Source organism: Cherax quadricarinatus, chromosome 57, assembly GCF_038502225.1.
Source record: "Cherax quadricarinatus isolate ZL_2023a chromosome 57, ASM3850222v1, whole genome shotgun sequence".
Lineage (NCBI taxonomy): Eukaryota > Metazoa > Arthropoda > Malacostraca > Decapoda > Parastacidae > Cherax > Cherax quadricarinatus.
Genome location: NC_091348.1, coordinates 13,782,095 through 13,806,250, shown reverse-complemented (window position 1 = coordinate 13,806,250; position 24,156 = coordinate 13,782,095). Strand labels below are relative to the sequence as shown.

General features: G+C 39.0%; 1 protein-coding gene across 4 annotated transcripts in view; it reads left to right on the top strand.

The window, feature by feature from the left end:
* Nacalpha (nascent polypeptide associated complex protein alpha subunit) overlaps positions 1–1,939 on the top strand; it is a 41,444-nt gene extending 39,505 nt beyond the window's left edge. For all 4 annotated transcript variants that reach the window (XM_053783206.2, XM_053783207.2, XM_053783209.1 and 1 more), the window contains one exon: positions 1,534–1,939. In XM_053783206.2, the coding sequence (XP_053639181.1) occupies positions 1,534–1,716 (183 nt within the window). In that variant the 3' untranslated portion in view covers positions 1,717–1,939. The remainder of the gene's footprint in view (positions 1–1,533) is intronic.
* Positions 1,940–24,156: the final 22,217 nt, after the last annotated feature.

Below are 24,156 nucleotides of genomic sequence, written 5' to 3'. Positions count from 1 at the left end.
AATGGTATGTTTTTTTTACAGTCCTAGAAATTATTGCAAAGAGTTTGTTCTTGCAGTGCTTCTTGGCTATAGCTGAGAAAGTTGTTGTTCAGTAGGGTGCATAGAAAAAGTTGAAAAGTGAATGCAGAGAAGTGCAAATTGATAAGAAAGAATAATAAAATACACAGGGAATGATTGAATGTCAGACTGCATGGCAGGATGGGGTATGGATGAAGTGAACTTAATTGAACATGAACATGCAATACTGAAAAGTAGCAAATGCATAATGTGCAGTTACCAGGACATGCTGATTGGAAATATTTTGGTCCTGGAATCTTCACTCCAGATGAATAACCAGAGTCCCAGAACTGAAAAGTTTCCAGCAAACGTGTCCTAGTGGTCCCATTTTGTGTGTCCATTGAATGTAATTGGATAGTTGGAAGAGAATGTGTTAATGAATAGGGACAGTTGCCTCCCAATTAATAAATATAATTTTGAATACCAATAAAAAACCAGCTTTATGCTCGTGCGACCTCATTCCATGGGGCAAAGTTTGACAAAGGAGGTCGTGTTTACACCTGTAGTTTGTTCATTAGACCATGTCACTGAATATTTTCGTATTTGTCAGTTTATTTTATCAAAGAAAATAGTGATTATTTTCCTTGAACAATCATATGTGAATTTTTTATTTCTTAACCAATAGTACCATAGAAATATGAATCTACTAAATGAGAATATATCACAAATGAGTATTTATTAAAGTGGAAAAATAATGTGGATGCAGTGGATCCTATTTGCATGGGTGAAGTAAGACTTGTGTGCATGGTTTGCCAGCACCATCATTTAAAATGTGGTGGTGCTATATTTACAAAAATCACTAAAAGTCTGTTTGTGGGAAAGTTAATAGATTTCATATTTATGCAGTTTACTTGACTTTTTGTCCAGTATTTGCCTAGGTCATTAAGCAAGGGTTGACTGATAAAAGATGAGGTAAATCATGGAAGTTGCAAGGGCATTAAAGAATTACTTTATTAAAACAAAAATGGGTTGGGAGGGGGGGGGGGTAATAAGAAATGGAGTACCAATGCTTGTAAGGGTTGCAACAAGGTTTGAGGCAATAGAAGTTTCAATATCAACATCTTGTTTGAACATCAAGCAGAGCTTAAGAACTCTGAAGTTCATTTGAACCATGAAATGTAGGTTTTGGTCATGGAGCAAGATATGGAAAGTCTATAAATCTGGGGTGAATGGAAAAAATATGCAATGAACGTGGAGATATTGAAAAATATCATGGGCATTTGAGTATGAGAGTGAATGCAAGTGATAGTATTTGACAATACTGTTGTAGTGATAATATTTATGAAGGGATTTTGGGAGAATGTTAGCTAGGCATCATGGAGGTGGGAGAATAATGGAGTTAGTCTGGAGAAAGCTAGGTAATACATATACTTGATGGCGACTGGTTATTTTTGTGTTGCTCTGTGTTCGATGGGGAAAATTAATACAAAACAAGTTCTTATTGGTAAATATTAATGTTTATTAACACATTTTCAGGTTCCTGCTGCTATACAGGAGGATGAAGAAGAGGATGATGAGGAAGTTGATGAGGTTGGACTGGAAGAGAAAGATATTGAACTTGTTGTTTCTCAAGCCAATGTTTCTCGAGCTAAGGCTGTTAGAGCCCTTAAGAAGAATAGTAATGATATAGTCAATGCCATCATGGACCTAACCATGTGATAAAATCTAAGGAGACAGTTTTGATGCATTTTTCCCAAGAAAATTCTGACAGTGTTGAAATCAGTGTGATTTATGTTAAAGAAATAAGTGGCATATTTTGTGTTTTCAGTTTATGCTGTAGGCAACTGCATCCATCCATCTCTCTTGAAAAAGAAAATATCTTAAGCTTTGCAGCACTATTTGATAGACTATTTACATTAATAAATTCTGTTGATTCCGAGAAGCTTATGATTTTCCCATTAGTATTTTATATTATGGGAGAAAGTTGCCTGTTCTTAACTAAAGTAAACCCTTTTATATAAGGGTCTCTTGCTTTTTAGGAATTTAACTGTAGTAACCTGTTAACTTATGACTTGGGCTCTTTTGCTGATGTCATGGTTTTTATAATAAATCAGGGTGCTTGAAAAGAATCTCAGGGACTTGCAGTGTCTTAAAAAAAAAAAAATCCCACTCGATTGTTAACTGATGTAGATTATTGTTGCCTGTTATGCACTAAGATAATCCAGTTATTCCAACCATCACCAAAGGACAATGTTACAACAAGGCGGAATAGTAACTTCCTTCTCATCAAGGAGCTGGATTTCACATAAGGAAAAATATCTTCTCAAATGAGGCCAACATGGGAGGTACTGTATTTGGATTTAATCTTAGGTTGAAGTCTCAAGTGCTTAGACCTGAGTGACCAGTAATTGTTTTTGGCAATGAAAAAAGTTATATCTAACAACATCCAAGGTAAAATTAATAAATGAAAAATATACCATGAATAACCACACATTATTTTTGTAAAATATATTCAGGGAAAAGCACTAAACCCATAAGGGTTATACAGTGGGGAAATGAGATAGAATCATGATGAACACAATTGCAACCAATTTTCTTTGGCTGTGACTTGGGAGTTTTAGCATTTTCCCTTAAATTGAACTTGGTTTAATAGCATTTGTATTTTATTAGCACTGTATAGCCCTTGTGGCTTAGCACTTCTTTTTTATTATAATTGTATTTTATTTGTGCTAATAGTTTTCATTGGAGAAAAGTGGTGAAAAAGACAGTTGCAAAGAAATGTTGAACTTCACCTATGAGTCAGCACTGTAGAACCCCAGCGAGTTTAGCACTTGGGTGAATTATAATTAAAACTATGGGCAAAATTAGTCGAAGTATCGGCAGCCTGTCCAGAGGTGACGTGTCTTAAAAAAAAAAGCTCTGGAATTGTGTTTCACCAGTAGTTTTCATTATTTTACTTTGTATGTTGGGCTTTATTTTATTAAGAACACAATGGTCACTGGTAAAGGTATTCCCTGCCTCTCCTGTTGGCCTCATTAGAGGGTGTTTTTCCCATTTTTGTGAAAGCGCTTTATAACCCTTACGGTTTAGCGCTTCTTTTAATTGTAACAATTTGTGAAATTCGGCTATTAGACATGAGGAAAGGCAACACTGGCCCTTTTCTAGCATTCTTGCTAGAATATATTACATTCTTGGGAGTGCTAGACCTGTAGGGGTCATATAGCATCTGGGAAGAATGGTAGGCATTTGGGTTTAATCCAAGGAACAGCAGGTCCAATTTCCTTGCATTCAGAGCCCCTTACCAGCATCAAGGAACCTTCCTTGAGGGGTAACATGAAAGTAATAATACTGGAGGTTGCCTTTGGATCCAGTCGGCAAACTTTTGGGTTTAGTACCTCCCCACAAATGTAATAATTATAATTATCTGAAAATGAATACCTCTCAGTCACTGTTCTCTACACAAATGCTGCTATGTATGATAATCTATAATAATAATTGTGTATACCTGAATAAACATACTTACTTAAAGGTCAAAACTTGTGATCCCTGTTCATGGATGGAGCCATTATCTAACCAGTGTAGCTAAACTAACATTTGAATGCCAAAAATTTCCTGTGAGCTTAGTGCCCACATGGATCTCAAACCACTGCAATGCCCCAAATGCTGGTGCTGCAGCTACCTGGCAAACTATTACAGATCACAAGGCGAATATTCAATCAAAATATTTCGTGATGTAACAACCTTTGAGAAGCGTAGTACAGTGTGTTAAATGTTAATCATACAATCAGGCCATAGCCCAATTGTGATTGCAATGGAGGAGGAGGAGGATACCATGCACCTACTTCAGATCCACCCTGTATGCCCTATTGTGCCCTCAATACTTTTTCCACACCTCTTCACCACGTCCTCTTCAAAGGAGATTTCCTGTACTAGTTAAGGAGGGGGATGCTGTATAGCCCTTGTGGCTTAGCGCTTCTTTTTGATTATAATAATAATAATACTAATGAGGGGGAGGCTCGACCCAAGTAATTGGGCTGAACTGAATTATCTTCCATTTTCCCAGATTAAATGATTCTTATGACCCTAGAGTGCACTATGACCTCTTAGGGTTTAGCACTTGATTATATTATTATTATGGTCCTAGCATTTCCCATGAGTATGATCATATTTAACAGTTAACATGTTATCTTCACTGCCCAGCAGCCTACAGTTTTATCCAGCTGTCCACAACCCCAAAAACCTCCAAACAACTTTCACTTCGAGACCTTGCTACAACATTACCATCCCTTCACCAACCACATTCAATGACCAACTAGCTAAAGCTCTACCTACCGCAAAGCTAGATACACCCCTATACTTTATCCTCCCTGTGTCTGTTCCTTGAATCAAGTCTCGATGCCTTCCAATTCCCCCAGGAATATATATAATAATAATCCTTCCCGTAAGCATAACTTCTCTTTACCCTCCCCCCCCTCCCTCAAGGGAGGTTCCTTGACGCTGGTGAGGGGCTCTTGATCTAGGGAATTGGATCTGTGCTCCATTTCCCTGAACTGAGCCTGAATGCTTTCCATATCCCTACAGGTGCTGTATAAGCCTACGGTTTAGCGCCTTCCCCCCATGATTGTAATAATTCTCCATCTTGTCCTGTCAGCCACAAACTTACATTACGCTTTCCTCAGCTGTTTAACCGTAGTGGGTTTACACTGTAATAATAATATACTTTCCTCAGCTGTCCCACACACTACATTGCCTTCCACTTCCCTATCTCCAGGACTACATCATTGCCTTCCACCTCCCTGTCTCCAGACACATTAAGCCATAATGGGACATCTTGAAGAGATAATCAGAAATGGATCTCGGTAGGTCCTAATACAAATGGGAAATCTCTCAGGACATCATATATTATCCCAGCCTGATGACTGTTCTCCATTCATTACCATTCCCTACTGAAAGACCCTAATGGGTTTAGTGCTTAGTTATATAATCCCCTCAAGGAAGGTTCCTTGATGTTGGTGAGGGGCTCTTGATTTAGGGAATTGGATCTGTGCTCCACTTCCCCGAATTAAGCCTGAATACCTTCCACATCCCCCCCCAGGCGCTGTATAATCCTCCGGGTTTAGCGCTTCCCCCTTGATTATAATAATAATAATTAGTTATATAATAATTACCATTCCCTACAATCGATACACATAATTCCTCTTGACACAATCCTGTATCACTCCAATCCCTTATTATCATGCTTTTGCTGTATAGTCATTGTGGCTTAGCGCTTCTTTTTGATTATAATAATAATATGCTTTTACCAACCACTAGTCAGTACCTTGTCCCTTTCCTTATTTATCTCTACATCAGTATTACTAGGAGTAATCATGTCAATTTTACAGGAGGCATTGAGGAGAGATGCCCCTCAAGGAAGGTTCCTTGATGTTGGTGAGGGGCTCTTGATTTAGGGAATTGGATCTGTGCTCCAGTTCCCCGAATTAAGCCTGAATGCCTTCCACATCCCCCCCCTCCCAGGCGCTGTATAATCCTCCGGGTTTAGCGCTTCCCCCTTGATTATAATAATAATAATGAGGAGAGATGCACATGTTGATTTTCAGTTTTTCCCCTGTATTTGTCAACAACCCCACTGTATAGCCCTTGTGGCTTAGCGCTTCTTTTTGATTATAATAATAATTGTCAAGATAAGATAAGATTTCGTTCGGATTTTTAACCCAGGAGGGTTAGCCACCCAGGATAATCCAAGAAAGTCAGTGCGTCATCGAGGACTGTCTAACTTATTTCCATTGGGGTCCTTAATCTTGTCCCCCAGGATGCGACCCACACCAGTCGACTAACACCCAGGTACCTATTTGCTGCTAGGTGAACAGGACACCAGGTGTAAGGAAACGTGTCGAAATGTTTCCACCCGCCGGGAATCGAACCCGGGCCCTCCGTGTGTGAAGCGGGAGCTTTAGCCACCAGGCCACCGGGCCACTCCAACAATAATTGTTTTCTGGCAAGACAGTGATGGAGTGAATGATGGTGAAAGTTTTTCTTTTTCGGGCCACCCTGCCTTGGTGGGAATCGGCCAGTGTGATAATAAAATAAAATAAAACAACCCTAAATAATTCTGAACTACGCAATGCAGTCAGATTTCATATCTTTGGTTATGTTCTCTTGCAATCGCCATACAACTTTCCGGACAATCATACAATGAAAGTATATTTGTGTTATGATGCCCCGCATTCTTAAATTTCCCACTGAAGCCAGTGTCATTTTGGACACGTAACACCTCTGTCTGTAAGTGATACGCAATATCTCGCTTTCTTTGGACTGAACTCCCCTCAAGGAAGGTTCCTTGATGTTGACCCCTCAAGGAAGGTTCCTTGATGTTGGTGAGGGGCTCTTGATTTAGGGAATTGGATCTGTGCTCCAGTTCCCCGAATTAAGCCTGAATGCCTTCCACATATCCCCCCCCCAGGTGCTGTATAATCCTCTGGGTTTAGCGCTTCCCCCTTGATTATAATAATAATAATCCTTGATGTTGGTGAGGGGCTCTTGATTTAGGGAATTGGATCTGTGCTCCAGTTCCCCGAATTAAGCCTGAATGCCTTCCACATCCCCCCCCAGGCGCTGTATAATCCTCCGGGTTTAGCGCTTCCCCTTGATTAACATAACATCTCCAGGTGCTGTATAATCCCTACGGGCTTACCATTCCCCTTTCATATTTTATTGCATTTTTCATTTCCTTCATATGCTATTTATCAACTTCAATGTGGCCACACTGTGACTTAGAGACCAGTCGAGTCTTTTCCATCCCTCTACATCATTATATCTTGAACACTAGTTTCCTATACAGTATATCTAGATCTACACTATATCTAGATCTACCCTACCTGCTCCTCCATAGCACTGCAATGCAGCTACTGTAATAAATGACCATGACAAAGATCATTTCCATATTCTAATAACTTTTCTAATAGCTTCCCTGCCTCTTTGCCAGTCTCGGTGGCAATTTTGATTTCTTGACTAGGCACCATGCACACCATATTTTTTCCTATTCCTTTTTCAGATTCTTCTATAAATGAATTGCTAAATAATCTTCGTCACCTCAACATACCGCAGCTACAATACACTCACCATCCACAGGACCTCGAGTAAATATTTTAAGATTTTTTTTCCCTGGATATCTCCTAAACTGGGTTTACACAGTTTGATAAAACCTAGTTGCGTTAACTATATTTTTAAGCAGTCTAGTTGCAAATTTGGCAATATATTTTAATTACCCCTTAAGTTGAGTGTTATTGGGAGCTGTGACTACTTTTCTGCCCAACTTCTAGGAAAAATAATATTCGTACTGTATTGTAGAACAATAAAAATCTAACTACGAAAATTGAAAATAATAAAAATTACATCTTTAATAGTGTTATGCTAAACAAATTTACTTTACTACTCCCTCTCACTGGCGATAATACACGTAAACTGCCTTCCTCTGGCCAGCATTAAAAAAAAATCCCAACAGGGATTCTAGAGGCCAGCAGTAACAGCCTGGCTGATCAGACCCTGATCCACCGTGAGACTTGGTCTCAGACCGAGCCGCGGGGGCGTTGACCCCCGAAACCCTCTCCAGGTAAACTCCAGGTAATTAAAAACCGAATATAACTATGAAAAGAAAACTAAAAACTATTGAAAATCTAATTTTTTTTACGTGTTTCTTTCCACCTGTTGTCTATGTTCCCCATCAGTAAAATGGGTACCTGGGTGTTAGTCGACTGGTGTGGGTCGCATCCTGGGACACTGACCTAAGAAGGCCTGGTCACAGACCGGGCCGCGGGGGCGTTGACCCCCGGAACTCTCTCCAGATAAACTCTCCAGATAAACTAGATGTTGCGAAAGACGCTTCACCGACATTATTTTTATATTTGGAAGAGTTGATATAGCAACAATTATTTTAATATTCTTGGTGCAATAGAGTGTGTTAGACTAGCTTGCTGTCCCCTAAAACTCACATTCTGTGAAGTGTGTCAACCATTTTCTTTTCTGTTGTACAGGGTCGGAAAATGGGGGAAAAAAAATGCCGTACCTTGTACTATGCCTCTTGTGTGCGTGGGTGTACATGGGAGGGACTGGAAAAATGGGGCATGGTTCTGCAGGTTTGGAGTTAAACCTATAAAAAATGCGCTGCCTTGAATTTTAGGATAGTCTCTACAAAAAGGAACAATGGTATGTAGATACAAAGTGATAAACCTTGGTAATAAATGCCGACCAATTGGTTTAAAGAGACGGGCAAACACTAGGACACAGAAAACGTTTCGGTCTCAGGACCTTGATCACGGTCCCAGGATCAAAAAGTTTTCTAATATGTAATAGCATTTGCTCAAGTGTCTTTTTAAACCAATGAAGATGCTATGCATACCATGTTCATCGGTGGGGAACCTGTTAAGTTGCTGAAGCCTGCAAGGGATATATACCCATTTGTATACAGGTATCTCGGGGAATATACCTCTTGGATCGTGTAGAGACCGAAACTCATTTAATCTACCAGCTAGATTCTGAAACAGAGACCCCATAAAGACTGATGTTCGTCTAAGAAATTATGTGCATGAAGTTTTACAAGTACAGTCTTGAAGGAACTTTTCACTTCACATAACTGGGGAGAACTCTGGCATATGTAAAACAGATTATGCTTACTGATTGATGTACCTCTGAGACATGTGGGACTTTAGGAACAACAGGTCGCAATATTACCCTTTCAATGCCCACAGTCCCAGTTCCCCAACTCACTTGAAGACCTCAAAACTGAAGTGAGCACGTAGTTCAAGAATATTGATTAGTAAAAGAATTTCAAGCCAGTAACACTGGCAGTATTGTGAACTTTAATAAGGATTTGTTTGTTGTATAAAACTTTTGTACATTGTACAAAGAAGAGAAATATATATCTTACCAAATTATGGTCTTGATATATCATAATGCCTCCCTATCGACAGACAACTAATGTTGGCCAATACCTAGCTAGACAATTTTTTTTTTTCACAAATCTGGACCTTTTCAGATACACTACACATTAGTTCTTCCTTTCGTTATAAGAGTAGGCCGATAATTTTCCTATCGGTCCCGATGACCCTCGATTAATTACTTCACTCATCAGCCCAATGCACACATTACGCCATCTTCGATTATCACCCCCATCCCCCAAACTTTATCTTTTGTACATACATTTATATATTTTCAGTAACATTTGAAGGCGTATAATACATTTTCATTATTGGAATATTAATTTCCTCTAAATTACAACAATTTTTTCTCACTTAACTCCTTACAGTATATAAGGAAATTATAGAGAATATTGGTTCTCATGTATAACAACAACTTTTAAATGTCACATTAACGATACACGAGTTTTTATAATCACTATCACCATCACTTATTACACACAAATCATAGGAAAAATTATCAAAATTTTCCACAGTTCAGGGAAGGTTGGTCTCCATTAATCACAAAACTAGACCATAAGGAGGAGCACTGCTGCAGGCCTACTGGTCCAAGTCATATCCACCCACACCCACTCATAAGAACATAAGAACGAAGGAACACTGCAGCAGGCCTACTGGCCCATGCAAGGCAGGTCCAAGTCTCCTACCAGCTTAAGCCAATGCACCCAACCTAGTCAGGTCAGGTCACCTTGACTTAAGGGAGGAACACGGCAACCGTCCTGGTAGCACAAGCTAATCAGGTCCATGGAAATAAATGGTATAAAATACCGACACAATGGAAATATAAACACACATGCAGTATAATGTGATCCTTTATTGACTACGTTTCGTCCACACAGTGGGCTTTTTCAAGTCACAAACAGAACAGTTCTGTTTGTGACTTGAAAAAGCCCACTGTGTGGGCGAAACGTAGTCAATAAAGGATCACATTATACTGCATATGTGTTTATATTTCTAATCAGGTCCAACTCACACCCACCCACACCCACTCATGTATTTATCCAACCTATTTTTAAAGCTACACAACGTTCTGGCCCCTATAACTGTACTTGGGAGTTTGTTCCACTCATCCACAACTCTATTACCAAACCAGTACTTTCCTATATCCTTCCTGAATCTGATTTTTTCCAACTTAAAACCATTGCTGCGAGTCCTGTCTAGGCTAGATATTTTCAGCACACTATTTACATCCCCTTTATTTATTCCTGTCTTCCATTTATACACCTCAATCATATCCCCCCTAATTCTACGTCTTTCTAGAGAGTGCAGATTCAGGGCCCTTAGTCTATCCTCATAGGGAAGGTTTCTGATACATGGGATCAACTTTGTCATCCTCCTTTGTACATTTTCCAGAGAATTTATATCCATCCTGTAATACGGTGACCAAAACTGTGCAGCATAATCTAAATGAGGCCTAACCAAGGATGTATAGAGTTGTAATAAAGTTGGTAGAATTACCGACAATATGTAAAGTAAAAGGACACAAGTGCAACTAATGTGACATTTATTGTGGCAACGTTTCGCTCTCCAGGAGCTTTATCAAGCCATGATGTATAGAGTTGTAGAACAACCTGAGGACTCCTATTATTTATGCTTCTTGATATGAAGCTAAGGATTCTATTAGCTTTATTGCGAACACTTATGCACTGTTGTCTTGGTTTCAGATTACTGCTAACCAGAACTCCTAAATCTTTTTCGCAATCCGTAATATTAAGATCTACATTATTTAGTTTATATGTGGCATGGTTATTGTCCTGTCCAACATTTAGAACTTTGCATTTGTCTATATTAAACTGCAACTGCCATTTCTCCGACCACTGCATCAGTCTATTCAAATCTTCCTGGAGTGCTCGAATGTCCTCGTCAGAATGAATTCGACGATTTTAGCAAAATGTCTCAAACTGTTGAAAAGAATTGAGTGAAAACTACGTTTTATTATAGAACCAGGCAATATAAACCTTTGTTTAGTTTTCAAACTCAATTTCTAGTTATAGATCTTAGTCAAAGTGAATGCAAGAAAGAATTAGGAGTTGTTCTTAGCAGAAATTTAAAGCCAGCTTGTCAGCTTTATCAAAAACAAGTGCCAATTCCCTCGTCTCTTCTGAACGGTTACATAATTACAAAGCTGAGGCAACTAACCCAAAAGATGGTTAAGAGTTATTTTAGGCTGTAATGGCGCAAAACTGCCAATTTCATAATTTAAAAAAGCGTGATTATTGGTTAATTTGTGCTAAGTGAATAATGTCGGTGCTGATCAGCTTCAAATATTCAAAGTTGGCTTATTTTGCTCAAAGGAACAATTACGGGCTAATTTACGATTTTTACTAGCAAGAATTCTGAGTGAGGTGGCTGGGGAGACCGCAGACCCATAGTGGTAGATAATAATCAAACTAATTCCTGATAAACCAATGGAAGGCCTCGATCAGATGAACAAAAGCTCCAGCTGCGGAAAATATAACTGAAACCCCCGTCAGGAAACATTTCTCCTGTTTCCTGACGAATCTTACCTAACCTAAACTAACCCACATGGGTTACACAGCGCCTGGGGAACTGAAATTAGATTCGACCCAAGGAAAGGGAGGATAGCTTCAGTTCCTTGGATGAAGAGCCGTTCACAAGGACCAAGGTACTTTCCCTTAAGGAACTGATTCCAGAGAACTTGAGAATGGATTGGCTCTGGGCTGACTATACGCCAGTTTTATGCAACAAATTAAGATATTGATTTGCGTGCGCTAAGTTAAGAATTTGTCATCATAATGACTAAATTTTCAGTGATAGTGTTTTACCTAGAGGAGGATTTCAATTATTTTAATTTACCTCCCAAGAATAAATAGGAGGTATAATATCCTTCTGTGCACTAAGGAATTAGAGTATCAAGCTGAAATATCAAAGTAAATGCCATTTTACCTTAATTCTATACTATTTTTTTTACAAAACTCCTTTTTAGCTGTGCAGTGGTATTAATTTTGATCCTATTTCTCACAACGATATCAGAAAATTAGGTTTATTCAAGATTTAAAATGAAAAATGCTGTTTTTTTTATTACATCTTGCGTCATAGAACAACTACCGGGATTAGCATGATGACTAGTATATTGATTTCCGTATTATAGCAGCGAGACTAACTACTCGTGAAAACCATTATTGTTCTCTGTGTCCAGCCCTGGCAATGAAAAATTGAAAATAAAAATGTTGGCCAGCACTGCGCTCAGCGGCTTAGCAATGGGAAGTCCGCTGAACGCGGTCCTGGCCAATATTTTTACTGAAAACTTGCAGACTGAAGGGTTTTCGAAATACCATTTCCTTCACAATCACATGGCTCAGATATTTCTATGACATTTTTAGTCATATATCTGAGAAGACCTAACATAACCACCCTTCTCCCTAGAATCAACAACGTCTTAGCTACTATTAAATTCTCCTTAAAACCGGAAAACAATCGCAAACTACCATTTCTTGACGTTTTACCATGTAGATCACCCAGCAATAACACCCTTTTCTCAGGGTCCTCAGAAAGTCCACAAAGATGACCTCTCTCATTATTACTCATAGCACGATATTCGCAACGAAAAGATTTGTGAGCACTGGGTTTTTCCTAAGAAATTTCCGTGTATATGTTCTAGAAGAATGCCTTCGCTGGCTCCATACTTTATATAAGACAGTCAGCACAAGGCTAAAACTATACTCCACTCCCCCAAACACCACCACTGTCCAGAAACAGAGATTTTGTTTATCTTACCGGAAAGAAAAATGACAAACAATACTCTGCAGGGCCTTTCTACATCTACACAGCTACAATGACCACATATTGTCAGGCCTCACCAGGAAGTAACATCCTACGACACACCCAACAGTGAAGCAGGAGTATACACTACATCATGTGGAAAATGAAACAAGATCTACGTTAGAGAAACAGAGAAATTTTTCCACACGTGTCCAAGAGCGTAAATATGCTTGCAACTGAGAAACACTGGCAATGTTTGTGTCGTACACAGGTCAAAACGAGGGTCGTCTCACGTGGTGGCATAATGCAGAAATGTTCTATAAAGAAAACGAGAGGAACTGACATCCTTTTATAGAAGGATCTTTGTGCAAGAAAGGTATAAAATACCAACAAGATGGAAGTTAAGACACACGTGCAACATCTGGGTATCTTTATTGTAGACGTTTCGCCATCCAGTGGCTTTATCAATACAGATTCTAGGACATAATTAGAAGACAGTAAATTAGAAGACAGAAGGATCTTTAACTGCTACTACTATTACCGGCAACCACTACTTCATCTACACAGTTCTAACACATACTGCTACGTGCAGCTTCTCGGCTACGTGACACGGCAATTAAAGTACCTCACTCCTTCACCTGATCACCTGTGACTTACATTCTTAACTATATTTACACTGTGCCCACTCGTTCTCTAGATTTATTTCGGTTATCAAGGTCCTAGGACCGAAACAAATAAATTAAATAATGCCTTAAACTGAACGTCACTGTATCTTTTAACCCATATTGTTGGCATCACTATACCTTCTACTGTCAAGGGAAAGATTGGCTACATCACTTGGTTCAAGTTCTAGCCGGATGAGAAAAATTATCTTCACATTCTGTAAAAGATTCCTATTGTCTTAAAGTGTTGTTGTCTTGCATGTCGTCTGTGATATCGGTATTGCAGTATTCTGTGTTATAATCATGGTGAACCTTTACTTAAGGTCATACAGCACCCTGGGAATGGGAGGTAGTGAGATTTAATCCAAGGAAGGAAACTATAGCTTCGATCCCTTGGACCAAGAAGCAATTGAAAGCCAGGTAACCTCTTTCCCCTGGAGCGATCCTTGTACAGAATATGGGTCAAGGAAGAATTGAAACATGTAAAAGCTCTGACAATATACTTTCTAAACATGTCCAGGAAGGTGCTACGAAGTAAAATATTTGATAGGGTGATGGGATTCTTTCGCTTTCTTTTCTTCCCCTTATTCTAAATGATTGGAACTCTCTAAAAAAAGGCCCAATTCTTTTCTTTTATGGTGATGGCATTTTAAATCTCAAGAGGTATTTTCATTAAAACTTGTGAATCTGCAAAGTTTGGAGTGCAAAAATGCATCTATTGTCTGCGGTGTTGGGTCATTGCAGCCACAGGCTGCTAAGTGCATTTTAAGACCTCTAATCTTCTTTATAAAGAGAAATTAAGAGGATCACAACAAAGGTTAGAGCCGAGAGAAACTAACTTTTGTAACTCTTATCTACTACTAATTACTAATTTATGAACTATTTTTATTGAATTTATAATAGAATGGTGGAGACTTATTTTATTGAGAATTATTTCTTGAGAATATTTTCTCATGTGGTACACACGTCCTCAGTGCCTGGCGAGCTGGGTAATGTTCACCGAAATTAAGGTCCCCCCTTAAAAAAAAAAAAAAAAAAAAAAAAAATCGTCTACATATTTAGATCCAATTTTTTCTGTTTTTAAAGAGACTGAACACACGTATTTTGTATATGACGTAGAGAGGCTTTAGATTCATAAATGTGCTTAATTAATTTAAAACTATATAGGTCTTGCTGATCTTAAATAGTTTGGGAGCAACTCCGATCCATATATTTTGAGATGACATGAATTATACATGATCCCGAGGTAAATTAATTTAGTGGTTTGTAACTTTCTTGAAACAGTTTTGAGAACTTGTTACTGTATGCAGTATTCAATGTAAGCTGAGACAATCAGCTTCTTCAAGAAGACAGTGTTGAACGAGCATACAGGTGTGTTCTGTGGAATAGAGACAGACCCAGGTGCGTCCATTTTGGATTAAATTCCTACCCACTTATCTAATGTATGACTGCATAAATTTCATAAATACCGGGTATTCCATGGGAAGCCTTTGTTTGGAGACCACCGATGACAAAATTATCAATTTTGTCAGGGTAATTAGGTACGATTATATTACAATTATGTATTACTTTTTTCACATTCCTGCAACTTTTTTTGTGGCAATTAACAATTTAGTATCAGAATTCCTTGTTGTTATTATTCGTGTTGGTTCTGTACCAGCTGATATTGGCTGTTACCTGAAAGGGGTCAACGCCCCCGCGACCAGGACCATGACCACGCTTGTTTCATTTTACTGTATGAACCCTTCAGGATAGTCTTGAGCTGTACAGTGAAGGTTCTATTTTCTCGTTCCAAGTGCTGTGGACTGTACAGTCTAAGGGTCTAGAAAGAATCTCGAGCCTATACCTCTATTGATTTGTTCAGAATAAAAGATTTATTTGTTTAAATAATCAGCCGAATATGATTTCCAGGATGAGTAACCTGTCGTCTGTCTACTTTAAAATTTAAATGAGTAAATTGCGGATGCATGAAGTCTTCACCAAAGTGAGACTAGGCACTCAAAAAAAGGAAATTTACATAAATTGATTCGCAGAAGAAATCATGGTTCTTAACACTAAAACCTGCACGGAGTTTCCGGTACTTGGAAAAACCGCTAAGAAAATAATTGTGGGGTTAGAACCCATGGCAAGTGAGTCGTACGACTCACAGGCAAGTGTGCTAACATTGGCCTGCAAGTTTTAGGACTCACCTGCCACGAGTTCGAGTCCCATCTGTTCTATGATTTAACCACGAGCTTCGGAAGCATCAGAATGAGGACAGCCAGACAATACAGATCTTGCACAGTACGTAGAATCAGGTTAGAGAGAGAGAGGGAGAGAGGGAGAGAGAGAGAGAGAGAGAGAGAGAGAGAGAGAGAGTCACAGTCAAGGTATAAGGATATAGATTATTAAGGACGAGACGTATGCAGGGAGGTGAGAGATTCGTCCCCGGATGCAATTTCTGGCCGTCTGGGGGAAGGAAAGAGGAGGGGGAGTTCGTCTGGCATTTGCAATATCTCGAAAAATCCTTAAATAATTTCCTAATCTAAATTCTTTCTGATCTTCTGCATTTTTTTTTATTACGGCTTGTTAACGATTTTGTCATATGACGTGCATTTCAATATTTATACATTATATATATATATATATATATATATATATATATATATATATATATATATATATATATATATATATATATATATATATATATATATATAATAATTATACATACACAACATAAAACTGTTTACAAAGACTAACTAGTTTAAAGCCTCAGGGAGGAGTCGGTCCGTGTGCCAAAGACACTCTTACGTAAGAACATAAGAAAAGAGGAACACTGCAGGAGGCCTGTTGGCCCATACTAGGCAGGTCCTTTACAATTCATCCCACTAACAAAACATTTGCCCAACCCAATTTTCAATGCCACCCAAGAAATAAGCTCTGATGTGAAAGTCCCACTCAAATCCAACCCCTCCCACTCATGTACTTATCCAACCTAAATTTGAAACTACCCAAAGTCCCAGCCTCAATAATCCAACTAGGTAGACTGTTCCACTCATCAACTACCCTATTTCCAAACCAATTCTTTCCTATGTCCTTTCTAAATTTAAACTTATCTAATTTAAATCCATTACTGCGGGTTCTCTCTTGGAGAGACATCCTCAAGACCTTATTAATATCCCTTTATTAATACCTATCTTCCACTTATACACTTCGATCAGGTCTCCCCTCATTCTTCGTCTAACAAATGAATGTAACTTAAGAGTCTTCAATCTTTCTTCATAAGGAAGATTTCTAATGCTATGTATTAATTTAGTCATCCTACGCTGAATGTTTTCTAACGAATTTATGTCCATTCTGTAATATGGAGACCAGAACTGAGCTGCATAATCTAGGCGAGGCCTTACTAATGATGTATAAAGCTGCAGTATGACCTCTGGCCTTCTGTTGCTTACACTTCTTGATATAAATCCCAGTAATCTATTTGCCTTATTACGTACGCTTAGGCATTGCTGTCTTGGTTTAAGGTTGCTGCTCACCATAACCCCCAAGTCCTTTTCGCAATCCGTATGGCTAAGTTCTACATCATTCAACTTATAAGTACTAGGGTTATGGGCACTCCCAAGCTTCAGAACCTTGCATTTATCTACATTGAACTGCATCTGCCACTTTTCTGACCAAGAATAGAGTTTGTTTAAATCCTCCTGAAGTTCCATAACATCTACGTTTGAATAAATTATCCTACCTATCTTTGTGTCATCGGCGAATTTGCTCATATCACTAGTAATTCCCTCATCAAGATCATTGATATATATTATAAACAACAACGGGCCCAAGACTGATCCCTGTGGAACGCCACTTGTTACAGATCCCCACTCGGATTTAACCCCATTTATGGACACTCTGCTTCCTGTCAGTGAGCCATGACTCGATCCACGAGAGCACTTTTCCCCAATGCCATGGGCTGCCACTTTCTTTAACAGTCTATGGTGCGGAACTCTATCAAAAGCCTTACTAAAATCTAAGTAAATAATATCAAATTCTTTATCGTGGTCAACAGCCTCAAAAGCTTTACTGAAGAAAGTTAATAAATTAGTTAGACAAGACCGGCCTCTTGTGAATCCATGCTGAGTATCATTAATCAAGCTATGCTTATCGAGATGGCTTCTTATAATCTCAGCTATAATTGACTCTAGTAATTTGCCTACAATTGAGGTCCGGCTTATTGGGCGGTAATTTGACGGTAACGACTTGTCCCCTGTTTTAAAAATAGGAATTACATTATCCATCTTCCACATATCAGACACTACACCTGTTTGAAGAGATAAATTAAAAATATTAGTTAATGGTTCACAGAGTTCCATTTTGCATTCCTTAAGAACCCTTGAAAAAACCTCATCAGGACCCGGCGACTTATTTTGCTTCAGTCTGTCTATCTGCTTCACAACCATTTCACTAGTGACTGTGATGTTACATAATTAATCTTCTTCTAGCCCACTATAAAAATTAATTACTGGAATATTGTTAGTGTCTTCCTGTGTAAAAACTGAGAGAAAACAATTATTAAAAATCAAGCACATTTCATTCTCTTTGTCAGTAAGGTGCCCATAGTTATTTTTAAGGGGACCTATCTTATCTCTAACTTTTATTCTATAGACCTGGAAAAAACTTTTTGGGTTAGTTTTAGAATCCCTAGCAACTTTAATTTCATAGTCCCTTTTAGCTTTTATCCCCTTTTTAATGTCCCTCTTAATGTCAATATACTGATTCATAAGATGACTCTCACCTCTTTTGATACGCCTATAAATTCCTTTCTTATGCCCTAGTAGATATTTGAGCCTATTATTCATCCATTTTGGGTCATTTCTATTTGATCTAATTTCTTTATATGGGATAAACGTTCTTTGAGCAGCATGTATAGTGTTCAGAAAACTGTCATATTGATAGCTCACTTCGTTACCCCAGTCAACAGATGATAAGTGTTCTCTAAGCCCATCGTAATCTGCTAAGCGAAAATCTGGGACTGTTACTGAGTTATCGCTACTATCGTACTTCCATTCAATGCTAAATGTAATTGATTTGTGGTCGCTAGCTCCCAGTTCCTCTGAAATTTCTAAATTATTAACAAGGGATTCATTGTTTGCCATAACTAAGTCAAGCAGGTTATTTCCCCTTGTAGGTTCTGTCTCCTAGAATTACTACATTATCGTGCCTTGTGGCCTTAACAATTTCCTCCCATAGTAGTCTCCCTTGGTCCCTATCTAAGTTTGGGGGACGGTATATCACTCCTAAAATCAGTTTTTCATGCCCTTCTGAAAATTCTTTCCAAACAGACTCTGTATGTGTTACTTCAGACTTAATACCCGTTTTTATGCAGCAGTTCAAGCGATCTCGGACATACAATGCCACCCCACCCCCCTTCCCATTACTTCTATCTACTTGGAACAATTTAAAACCCTGAATATGACATTCCGCAGGCATGTCCCGACTTTTTGAATTAAACCACGTCTCAGTTAAGGCAAATACATCAATGTTACCTGCACTAGCAACTAATCTCAACTCGTCCATCTTATTCCTAGCACTACGGCAATTAGCATAATAAACATTGAAAGACTCTCCTTTCTCTTTGCCCTTCCTGCTCATTTCTGTTTTTCTACTAAACCTATTACTGTCCTTATCACCCAAAGTCCCTGGCTTTTCAATATCTACCTCGTTCTGCTTATTACTAGTTCCCCTAGAACTCGTAATATTACTACACTGGGACTTCACTGTTTTCCTGCCAAAACCCATACCACTAACTATTCCTAGTTTAAAGTCCTAACAGCTCCCTCCATTGCAGTTGCCAGTGCTACCACCCCAGACCTAGATAAGTGAACCCCATCCCTGGCATACATGTCATTTCTGCCATAGAAGAGGTCCCAGTTGTCAATGAATGTTACCGCATTTTCCTTACAGTATTTGTCCAGCCAGCAATTGACACCAATTGCCCTGGACAACCATTCATTTCCAACTCCTCTCCTTGGCAAAATACCACATATGACAGGGTTCCCACCCTTACTCCTAATTATTTCTATTGCTGACCTATACCTGCTAATCAGGTCCTCGCTCCTACGTCTGCCAACATCGTTGCCTCCAGCACTGAGACAGATAATAGGATTGCTCCCATTACCTCTCATGATGTCATCCAGGCGGCTAACAATATCCTCCATCCCAGCCCCAGGAAAGCAAACTCTCTGTCTCCTACTTCTGTCCTTCAAGCAGAACGCCCTATCCATATACCTAACTTGGCTATCCCCAACAACAACAATATTCTTACCTTCCTTGGTGTCGTTCGTCGTGATGTTCCCAGTAGTCGACTCACATTCGTCGGGTAGCACTGAGAATGTATTAGATGTTTCCACAACAGTTTCCACGGCAGTCTCTTTCTTCTTCATCGTTTCTACCTTTCCATTCGTCTTCTTGATCGTCAACTTCGTTCCCTGCTGTTCAACCACTGACCAGTTTCCCTTCTTGACCTGAGGACTCGAAACAGGAGGACTACTACGAATCTTCTTGTTTTCCTCGGTCAGTCGCCGAATCTCCAACTTCGCCATCGTCAATTCTTCCTTAAGCTGTTGGTAAAGTTGCTCGATGGAGGGCATCTTGCTTCAATTCGTAGAGAGCGCGCAAACAGGTCTTCACAGAGCTAAGTACACGTCTACACTGCGCAAAAGCCAACTCAATCAGGAGCTACTGCGCAGCACGTCCGCGCGGCCCAATAGCGATGCGAACACAAAGAGAAAAGCCGTCTTAATCGTATTTAAGGTACAGGTATTAAGAACAATATTGTCACTTTCACAGTTTCAAGGAAAATTATTGGCTGGGCAGCAAGAACCTTCATGACAGGAGCTGCCAAGCCATTGGCGACACTTAGGCAATTGTACAACAGTGGTCCCATTTAAGGCTTTCAAACTGAGGATTTGGGAAACATGCCGTTGAATTTCACATCATCTCTGTTCAATTAAGCAAATAAATTAATTGGAATCCCTAAAATCCCTCACATTGTTCTCTCTGGAGAAGTCAGGAAAAAGGGAAAGTCTATTTAATTTCCTTATTTGGATATGTCTTGCATTCTCGACTCCCTGGAATACTGGCGAGAAAGCTATATGATATTTCCCTACCCCCTGGAGGTACTGAAGGGATTTATTCCAAATCTACCCAGTGAAACACATATTTAAGAGAGTGGAAGGCACATTAGAAAGCTCAATATTATCTCAGTAACATACACGATGACAATACATGAGTTAGACATTTTATTGAGACCGGTTTCACTCCAGGAGCTTCGTCGATACAAAGCCTCTGGAGAGCGAAAAGTGTCCTCAGTAGTTTGGTAACAGAGTTGTGGATGAGTGGAACAAACTCCCGAATGCAGTCATAGAAGCTAAGACATTGTGTAGTTTTAAAAATAGGTTGGATAAATATATGAGTGGGTGTGGATGGGTGTGAGTTGGACCTGACTAGCTTGTGTTACTAGGTCAGATGCCGTGCTCCTTCCTTAAGTGAATATGACTGACCTGACTAGAGCAAGGCATTGGCTTAAGCCGGTGGGAGAATTGGACCTGTCTCGCATGGGCCAGTAGGCCTGCTGCAGTGTTCCTTCTTATGTTATTATATAATTCTATCATTATTACAACTCAACGAGATAACTCATTAAGCATAAAGTTTTTTCAACATCCTCATTTCAGAGTTGAATAATAATAAAATAAATTTTCAAGAAAATAGTGGGCCTACGAATGTAGTTTAACAGTATATTTCTCACATGGAAAATCTCATATTTCTTCAAGAAGAAATTAGAACAACTCGTCAAGGTTAAGCCTACTGGCCTTGGGCAATAATCGCTTATCAGATAAATTTGACTGGAGGCCAGGCCTTAGGCCGGACTACGAAAGTACACTTACTCTCGAAATCGGCCACAGGTAAAAAATGCGCAACATAAAACTAATACGACATAGTTATATTTATTTGCTCCAAGGAATTATATAAAATCTCCAAATAAAATGCTAAACAATGTTGTTAGACATTTATCTCTGTTTTTAAATTTACAACGAAAACAAACACGAGTAATGAACATCACAGTGGTGTTTATCACGTATTAAGAAAAAACTTTTTACTATCTCTCCACAGAGACCTTCGAGCATGATTCACAGATGTAATTATCCACGTAATTACTGCTCAGCCGAGTTACTTAAATGTAACAGGGGAGATGGAAGAGCCATTACAGCAAGGTTGCTCTCTGACGAGCCTACATGGATATTCAAGGGAAAGTCGTTCGTTGACACGACTACCTCGGTAGTCATGGTGAATTAGCTGGCCCTGGCGCTTCGGCCTGCCCTAATCCACTCCGGACTGAACAAACCGCTCTTTAAATTATGTGAAACGCTGAATCTCTGGGTCATTCGGCGAAAGGAGTGGTTCAGGTTCGATGCTCCGTCCACTGCTCTCGAGACAAGTCTTGCTACCGGCTGTCTGGCAGATAGTATTACTACTATGATGAATGCTTGGTACCAACTCTATAGTATTTACTTTGCCAAAAAAAAAGGCTCGCCTACAGCGAAAACCATAATCAGGGTATTTCCTCGAAATAATAATAATAATAATAATAATAATAATAATAATAATAATAATAATAATAATAATAATAATAATGGAACGTAAAGAATGTGAAAAATCGTAAGATGAGACATATACAGTGTGGTAGTTGTGGCAGTTATCTTCCCGGCCATGACCAGTTCATAGTGCTCAAGGTTATCTTTGATCCAGACACCAGATCGAAGGATTGTTACCTTAAGGTGGAAATCTTCAAGACCCTCAGACGAACAGGCGAAGCTCTAAAACTCCTTAGCCTGTCTCCTGAGACCTGCTATTTCACGTCCTTCGTAGGGCCTGAGAGTCTGTAGGACTCCTCCCACAACCAGGAAATAAGCCAAGAAAACCTGGATGAAAGCCACAGAAAAAAGTAATCAAAAACGCGATGGAGATGCGGAAAGAAGGTGTATATATATAGAGCAAAGTTGATAGCTGAGGAGCTTCGCTACTAGTGGCGAAGTAACAACTTCAAGAGACACTCAGCGTCTGTCTTATACTGCTACCAACTAATCACTGTTCTTTCCTTTACGACGAAGAAACCAAAAGGACAGCAGATCAGTAGGCGGATTAATTTTTTTAATGAAGTCAGAAGGGGAGCAACAAGATGCTGAATCCAACGGGACAGCAACAGGGTAATGACAAAAGGAGAACTCCGGGATAATGAATTCAGTAGGAAAATAACGGGATAATGAAGCCAAGAGGACAAAAAAGGAATATTGAGAATGGAATGAGGGCAAAGGTATAATGAAGACAACAGGATAAATGATTGAAGAAACTCGGATAAAACGTAAAAAAAGGGATATACAAAGGGGAGAACAGAATAAATGCAAACCTCAAGATAAGCATTACGGCCACTCTTCCATTCCACTTCTTACTCTCCTCTTCTTGACTACCACATCCGCTAACGTACACTTATTTTGTTCCTGCCCTCCTCTTTCTCTTTACTCAATCTGTATTTTCTCATTTTATTCTTTTCCTTCACCACATCGTTCGCTTTTCTCGAGGCGGAACTGTATGAGTCAGTCATCGTTATCCCGCATTACTCTACCATCACTCCTGCTCACCCGAATAGATACCTGCCCCCAACGGTTCCTTTTCTTCGTTTCTGTATCTTTTCTTTCTTTCCTGTCTCTTATCCTCATTATTTTTGTTTTGTTTCTCATTCGTGTTTTACTGTGTTCTTACGATTTTTATTTTTTTCCGTAAAGGAAGAGGTGGAGTTATTTTTATTGTCGACTCCGTATCTGTCCTGTGTGCGGCGATCAACTGGATTAAAAAGGCTTATAATGGGTCCAGGAACTGGACCCAACATTTTTGTTTGCTAATCCTTTTGCTGTGATACTGGACTATTTACCAACGTTTAATTAAACACACAGGTTTGTTGTTTTAGAGAAGCAACAATGGTTAAGATTTAAAGTAAGGAAACTTTGGGGTATACCTGGAGGGTGTGTCAGGCGAAAAATAAAAATTTCTCCTTAGGTCTGTATTAGTTACATAACCCACTTAATGACGCTTGGGGATTTTCTCTGGCTTATAGGTTAGTCCAGTAAAAAACACAATCGCATCGTAATTATTATATTCATGGGGAAGAGATACACCCATGCACTACATGGAGAAACAAATGAAATCAAATTCGATCTAAGGAAGAGACAGGGGGGGATTCAGTACTTTTAATCAAAAACCCTCCAGCATTAAGACATCTTGAAGGTGATCACATAAGACGTATTACTAGGGTTAAAACCCCATTTTTTTTTTAAAGTAGAACCCAAAGATTCATCTCTGATGATGTCCCTTGGGACAAAAGTACTTAAAGGGAATTTTTGACTGTTTTCACTCTGGTTTTTCTTGTTTATTCATGAGTATGTTTTTTTCTCTGACACGATTACATCATTAAAAATATAATTTTCAAAGATTGTAGGATAATCTATCAACAAATATGGCAATTTCCAGTTCTGCTGGAAAGAATTTCTTTTAGCCTTACCGTTGATATCTTCAGTATCTTACTGAAGTCTTCCAGGAGGCTCAGGGATTTCATGATCTTGTCTGCAACTCTTCCTGTTTTATTGTGATATAAAAAGAAAAAAATGAGATCTTTTCTTCTCATACTCGTATAGAATTTGATAACTACAGACTTCAGGTGGAACTAGTTTCATAAAATTAAAGAAAAAGAAAGTATCCGTTCTTGTTCATTC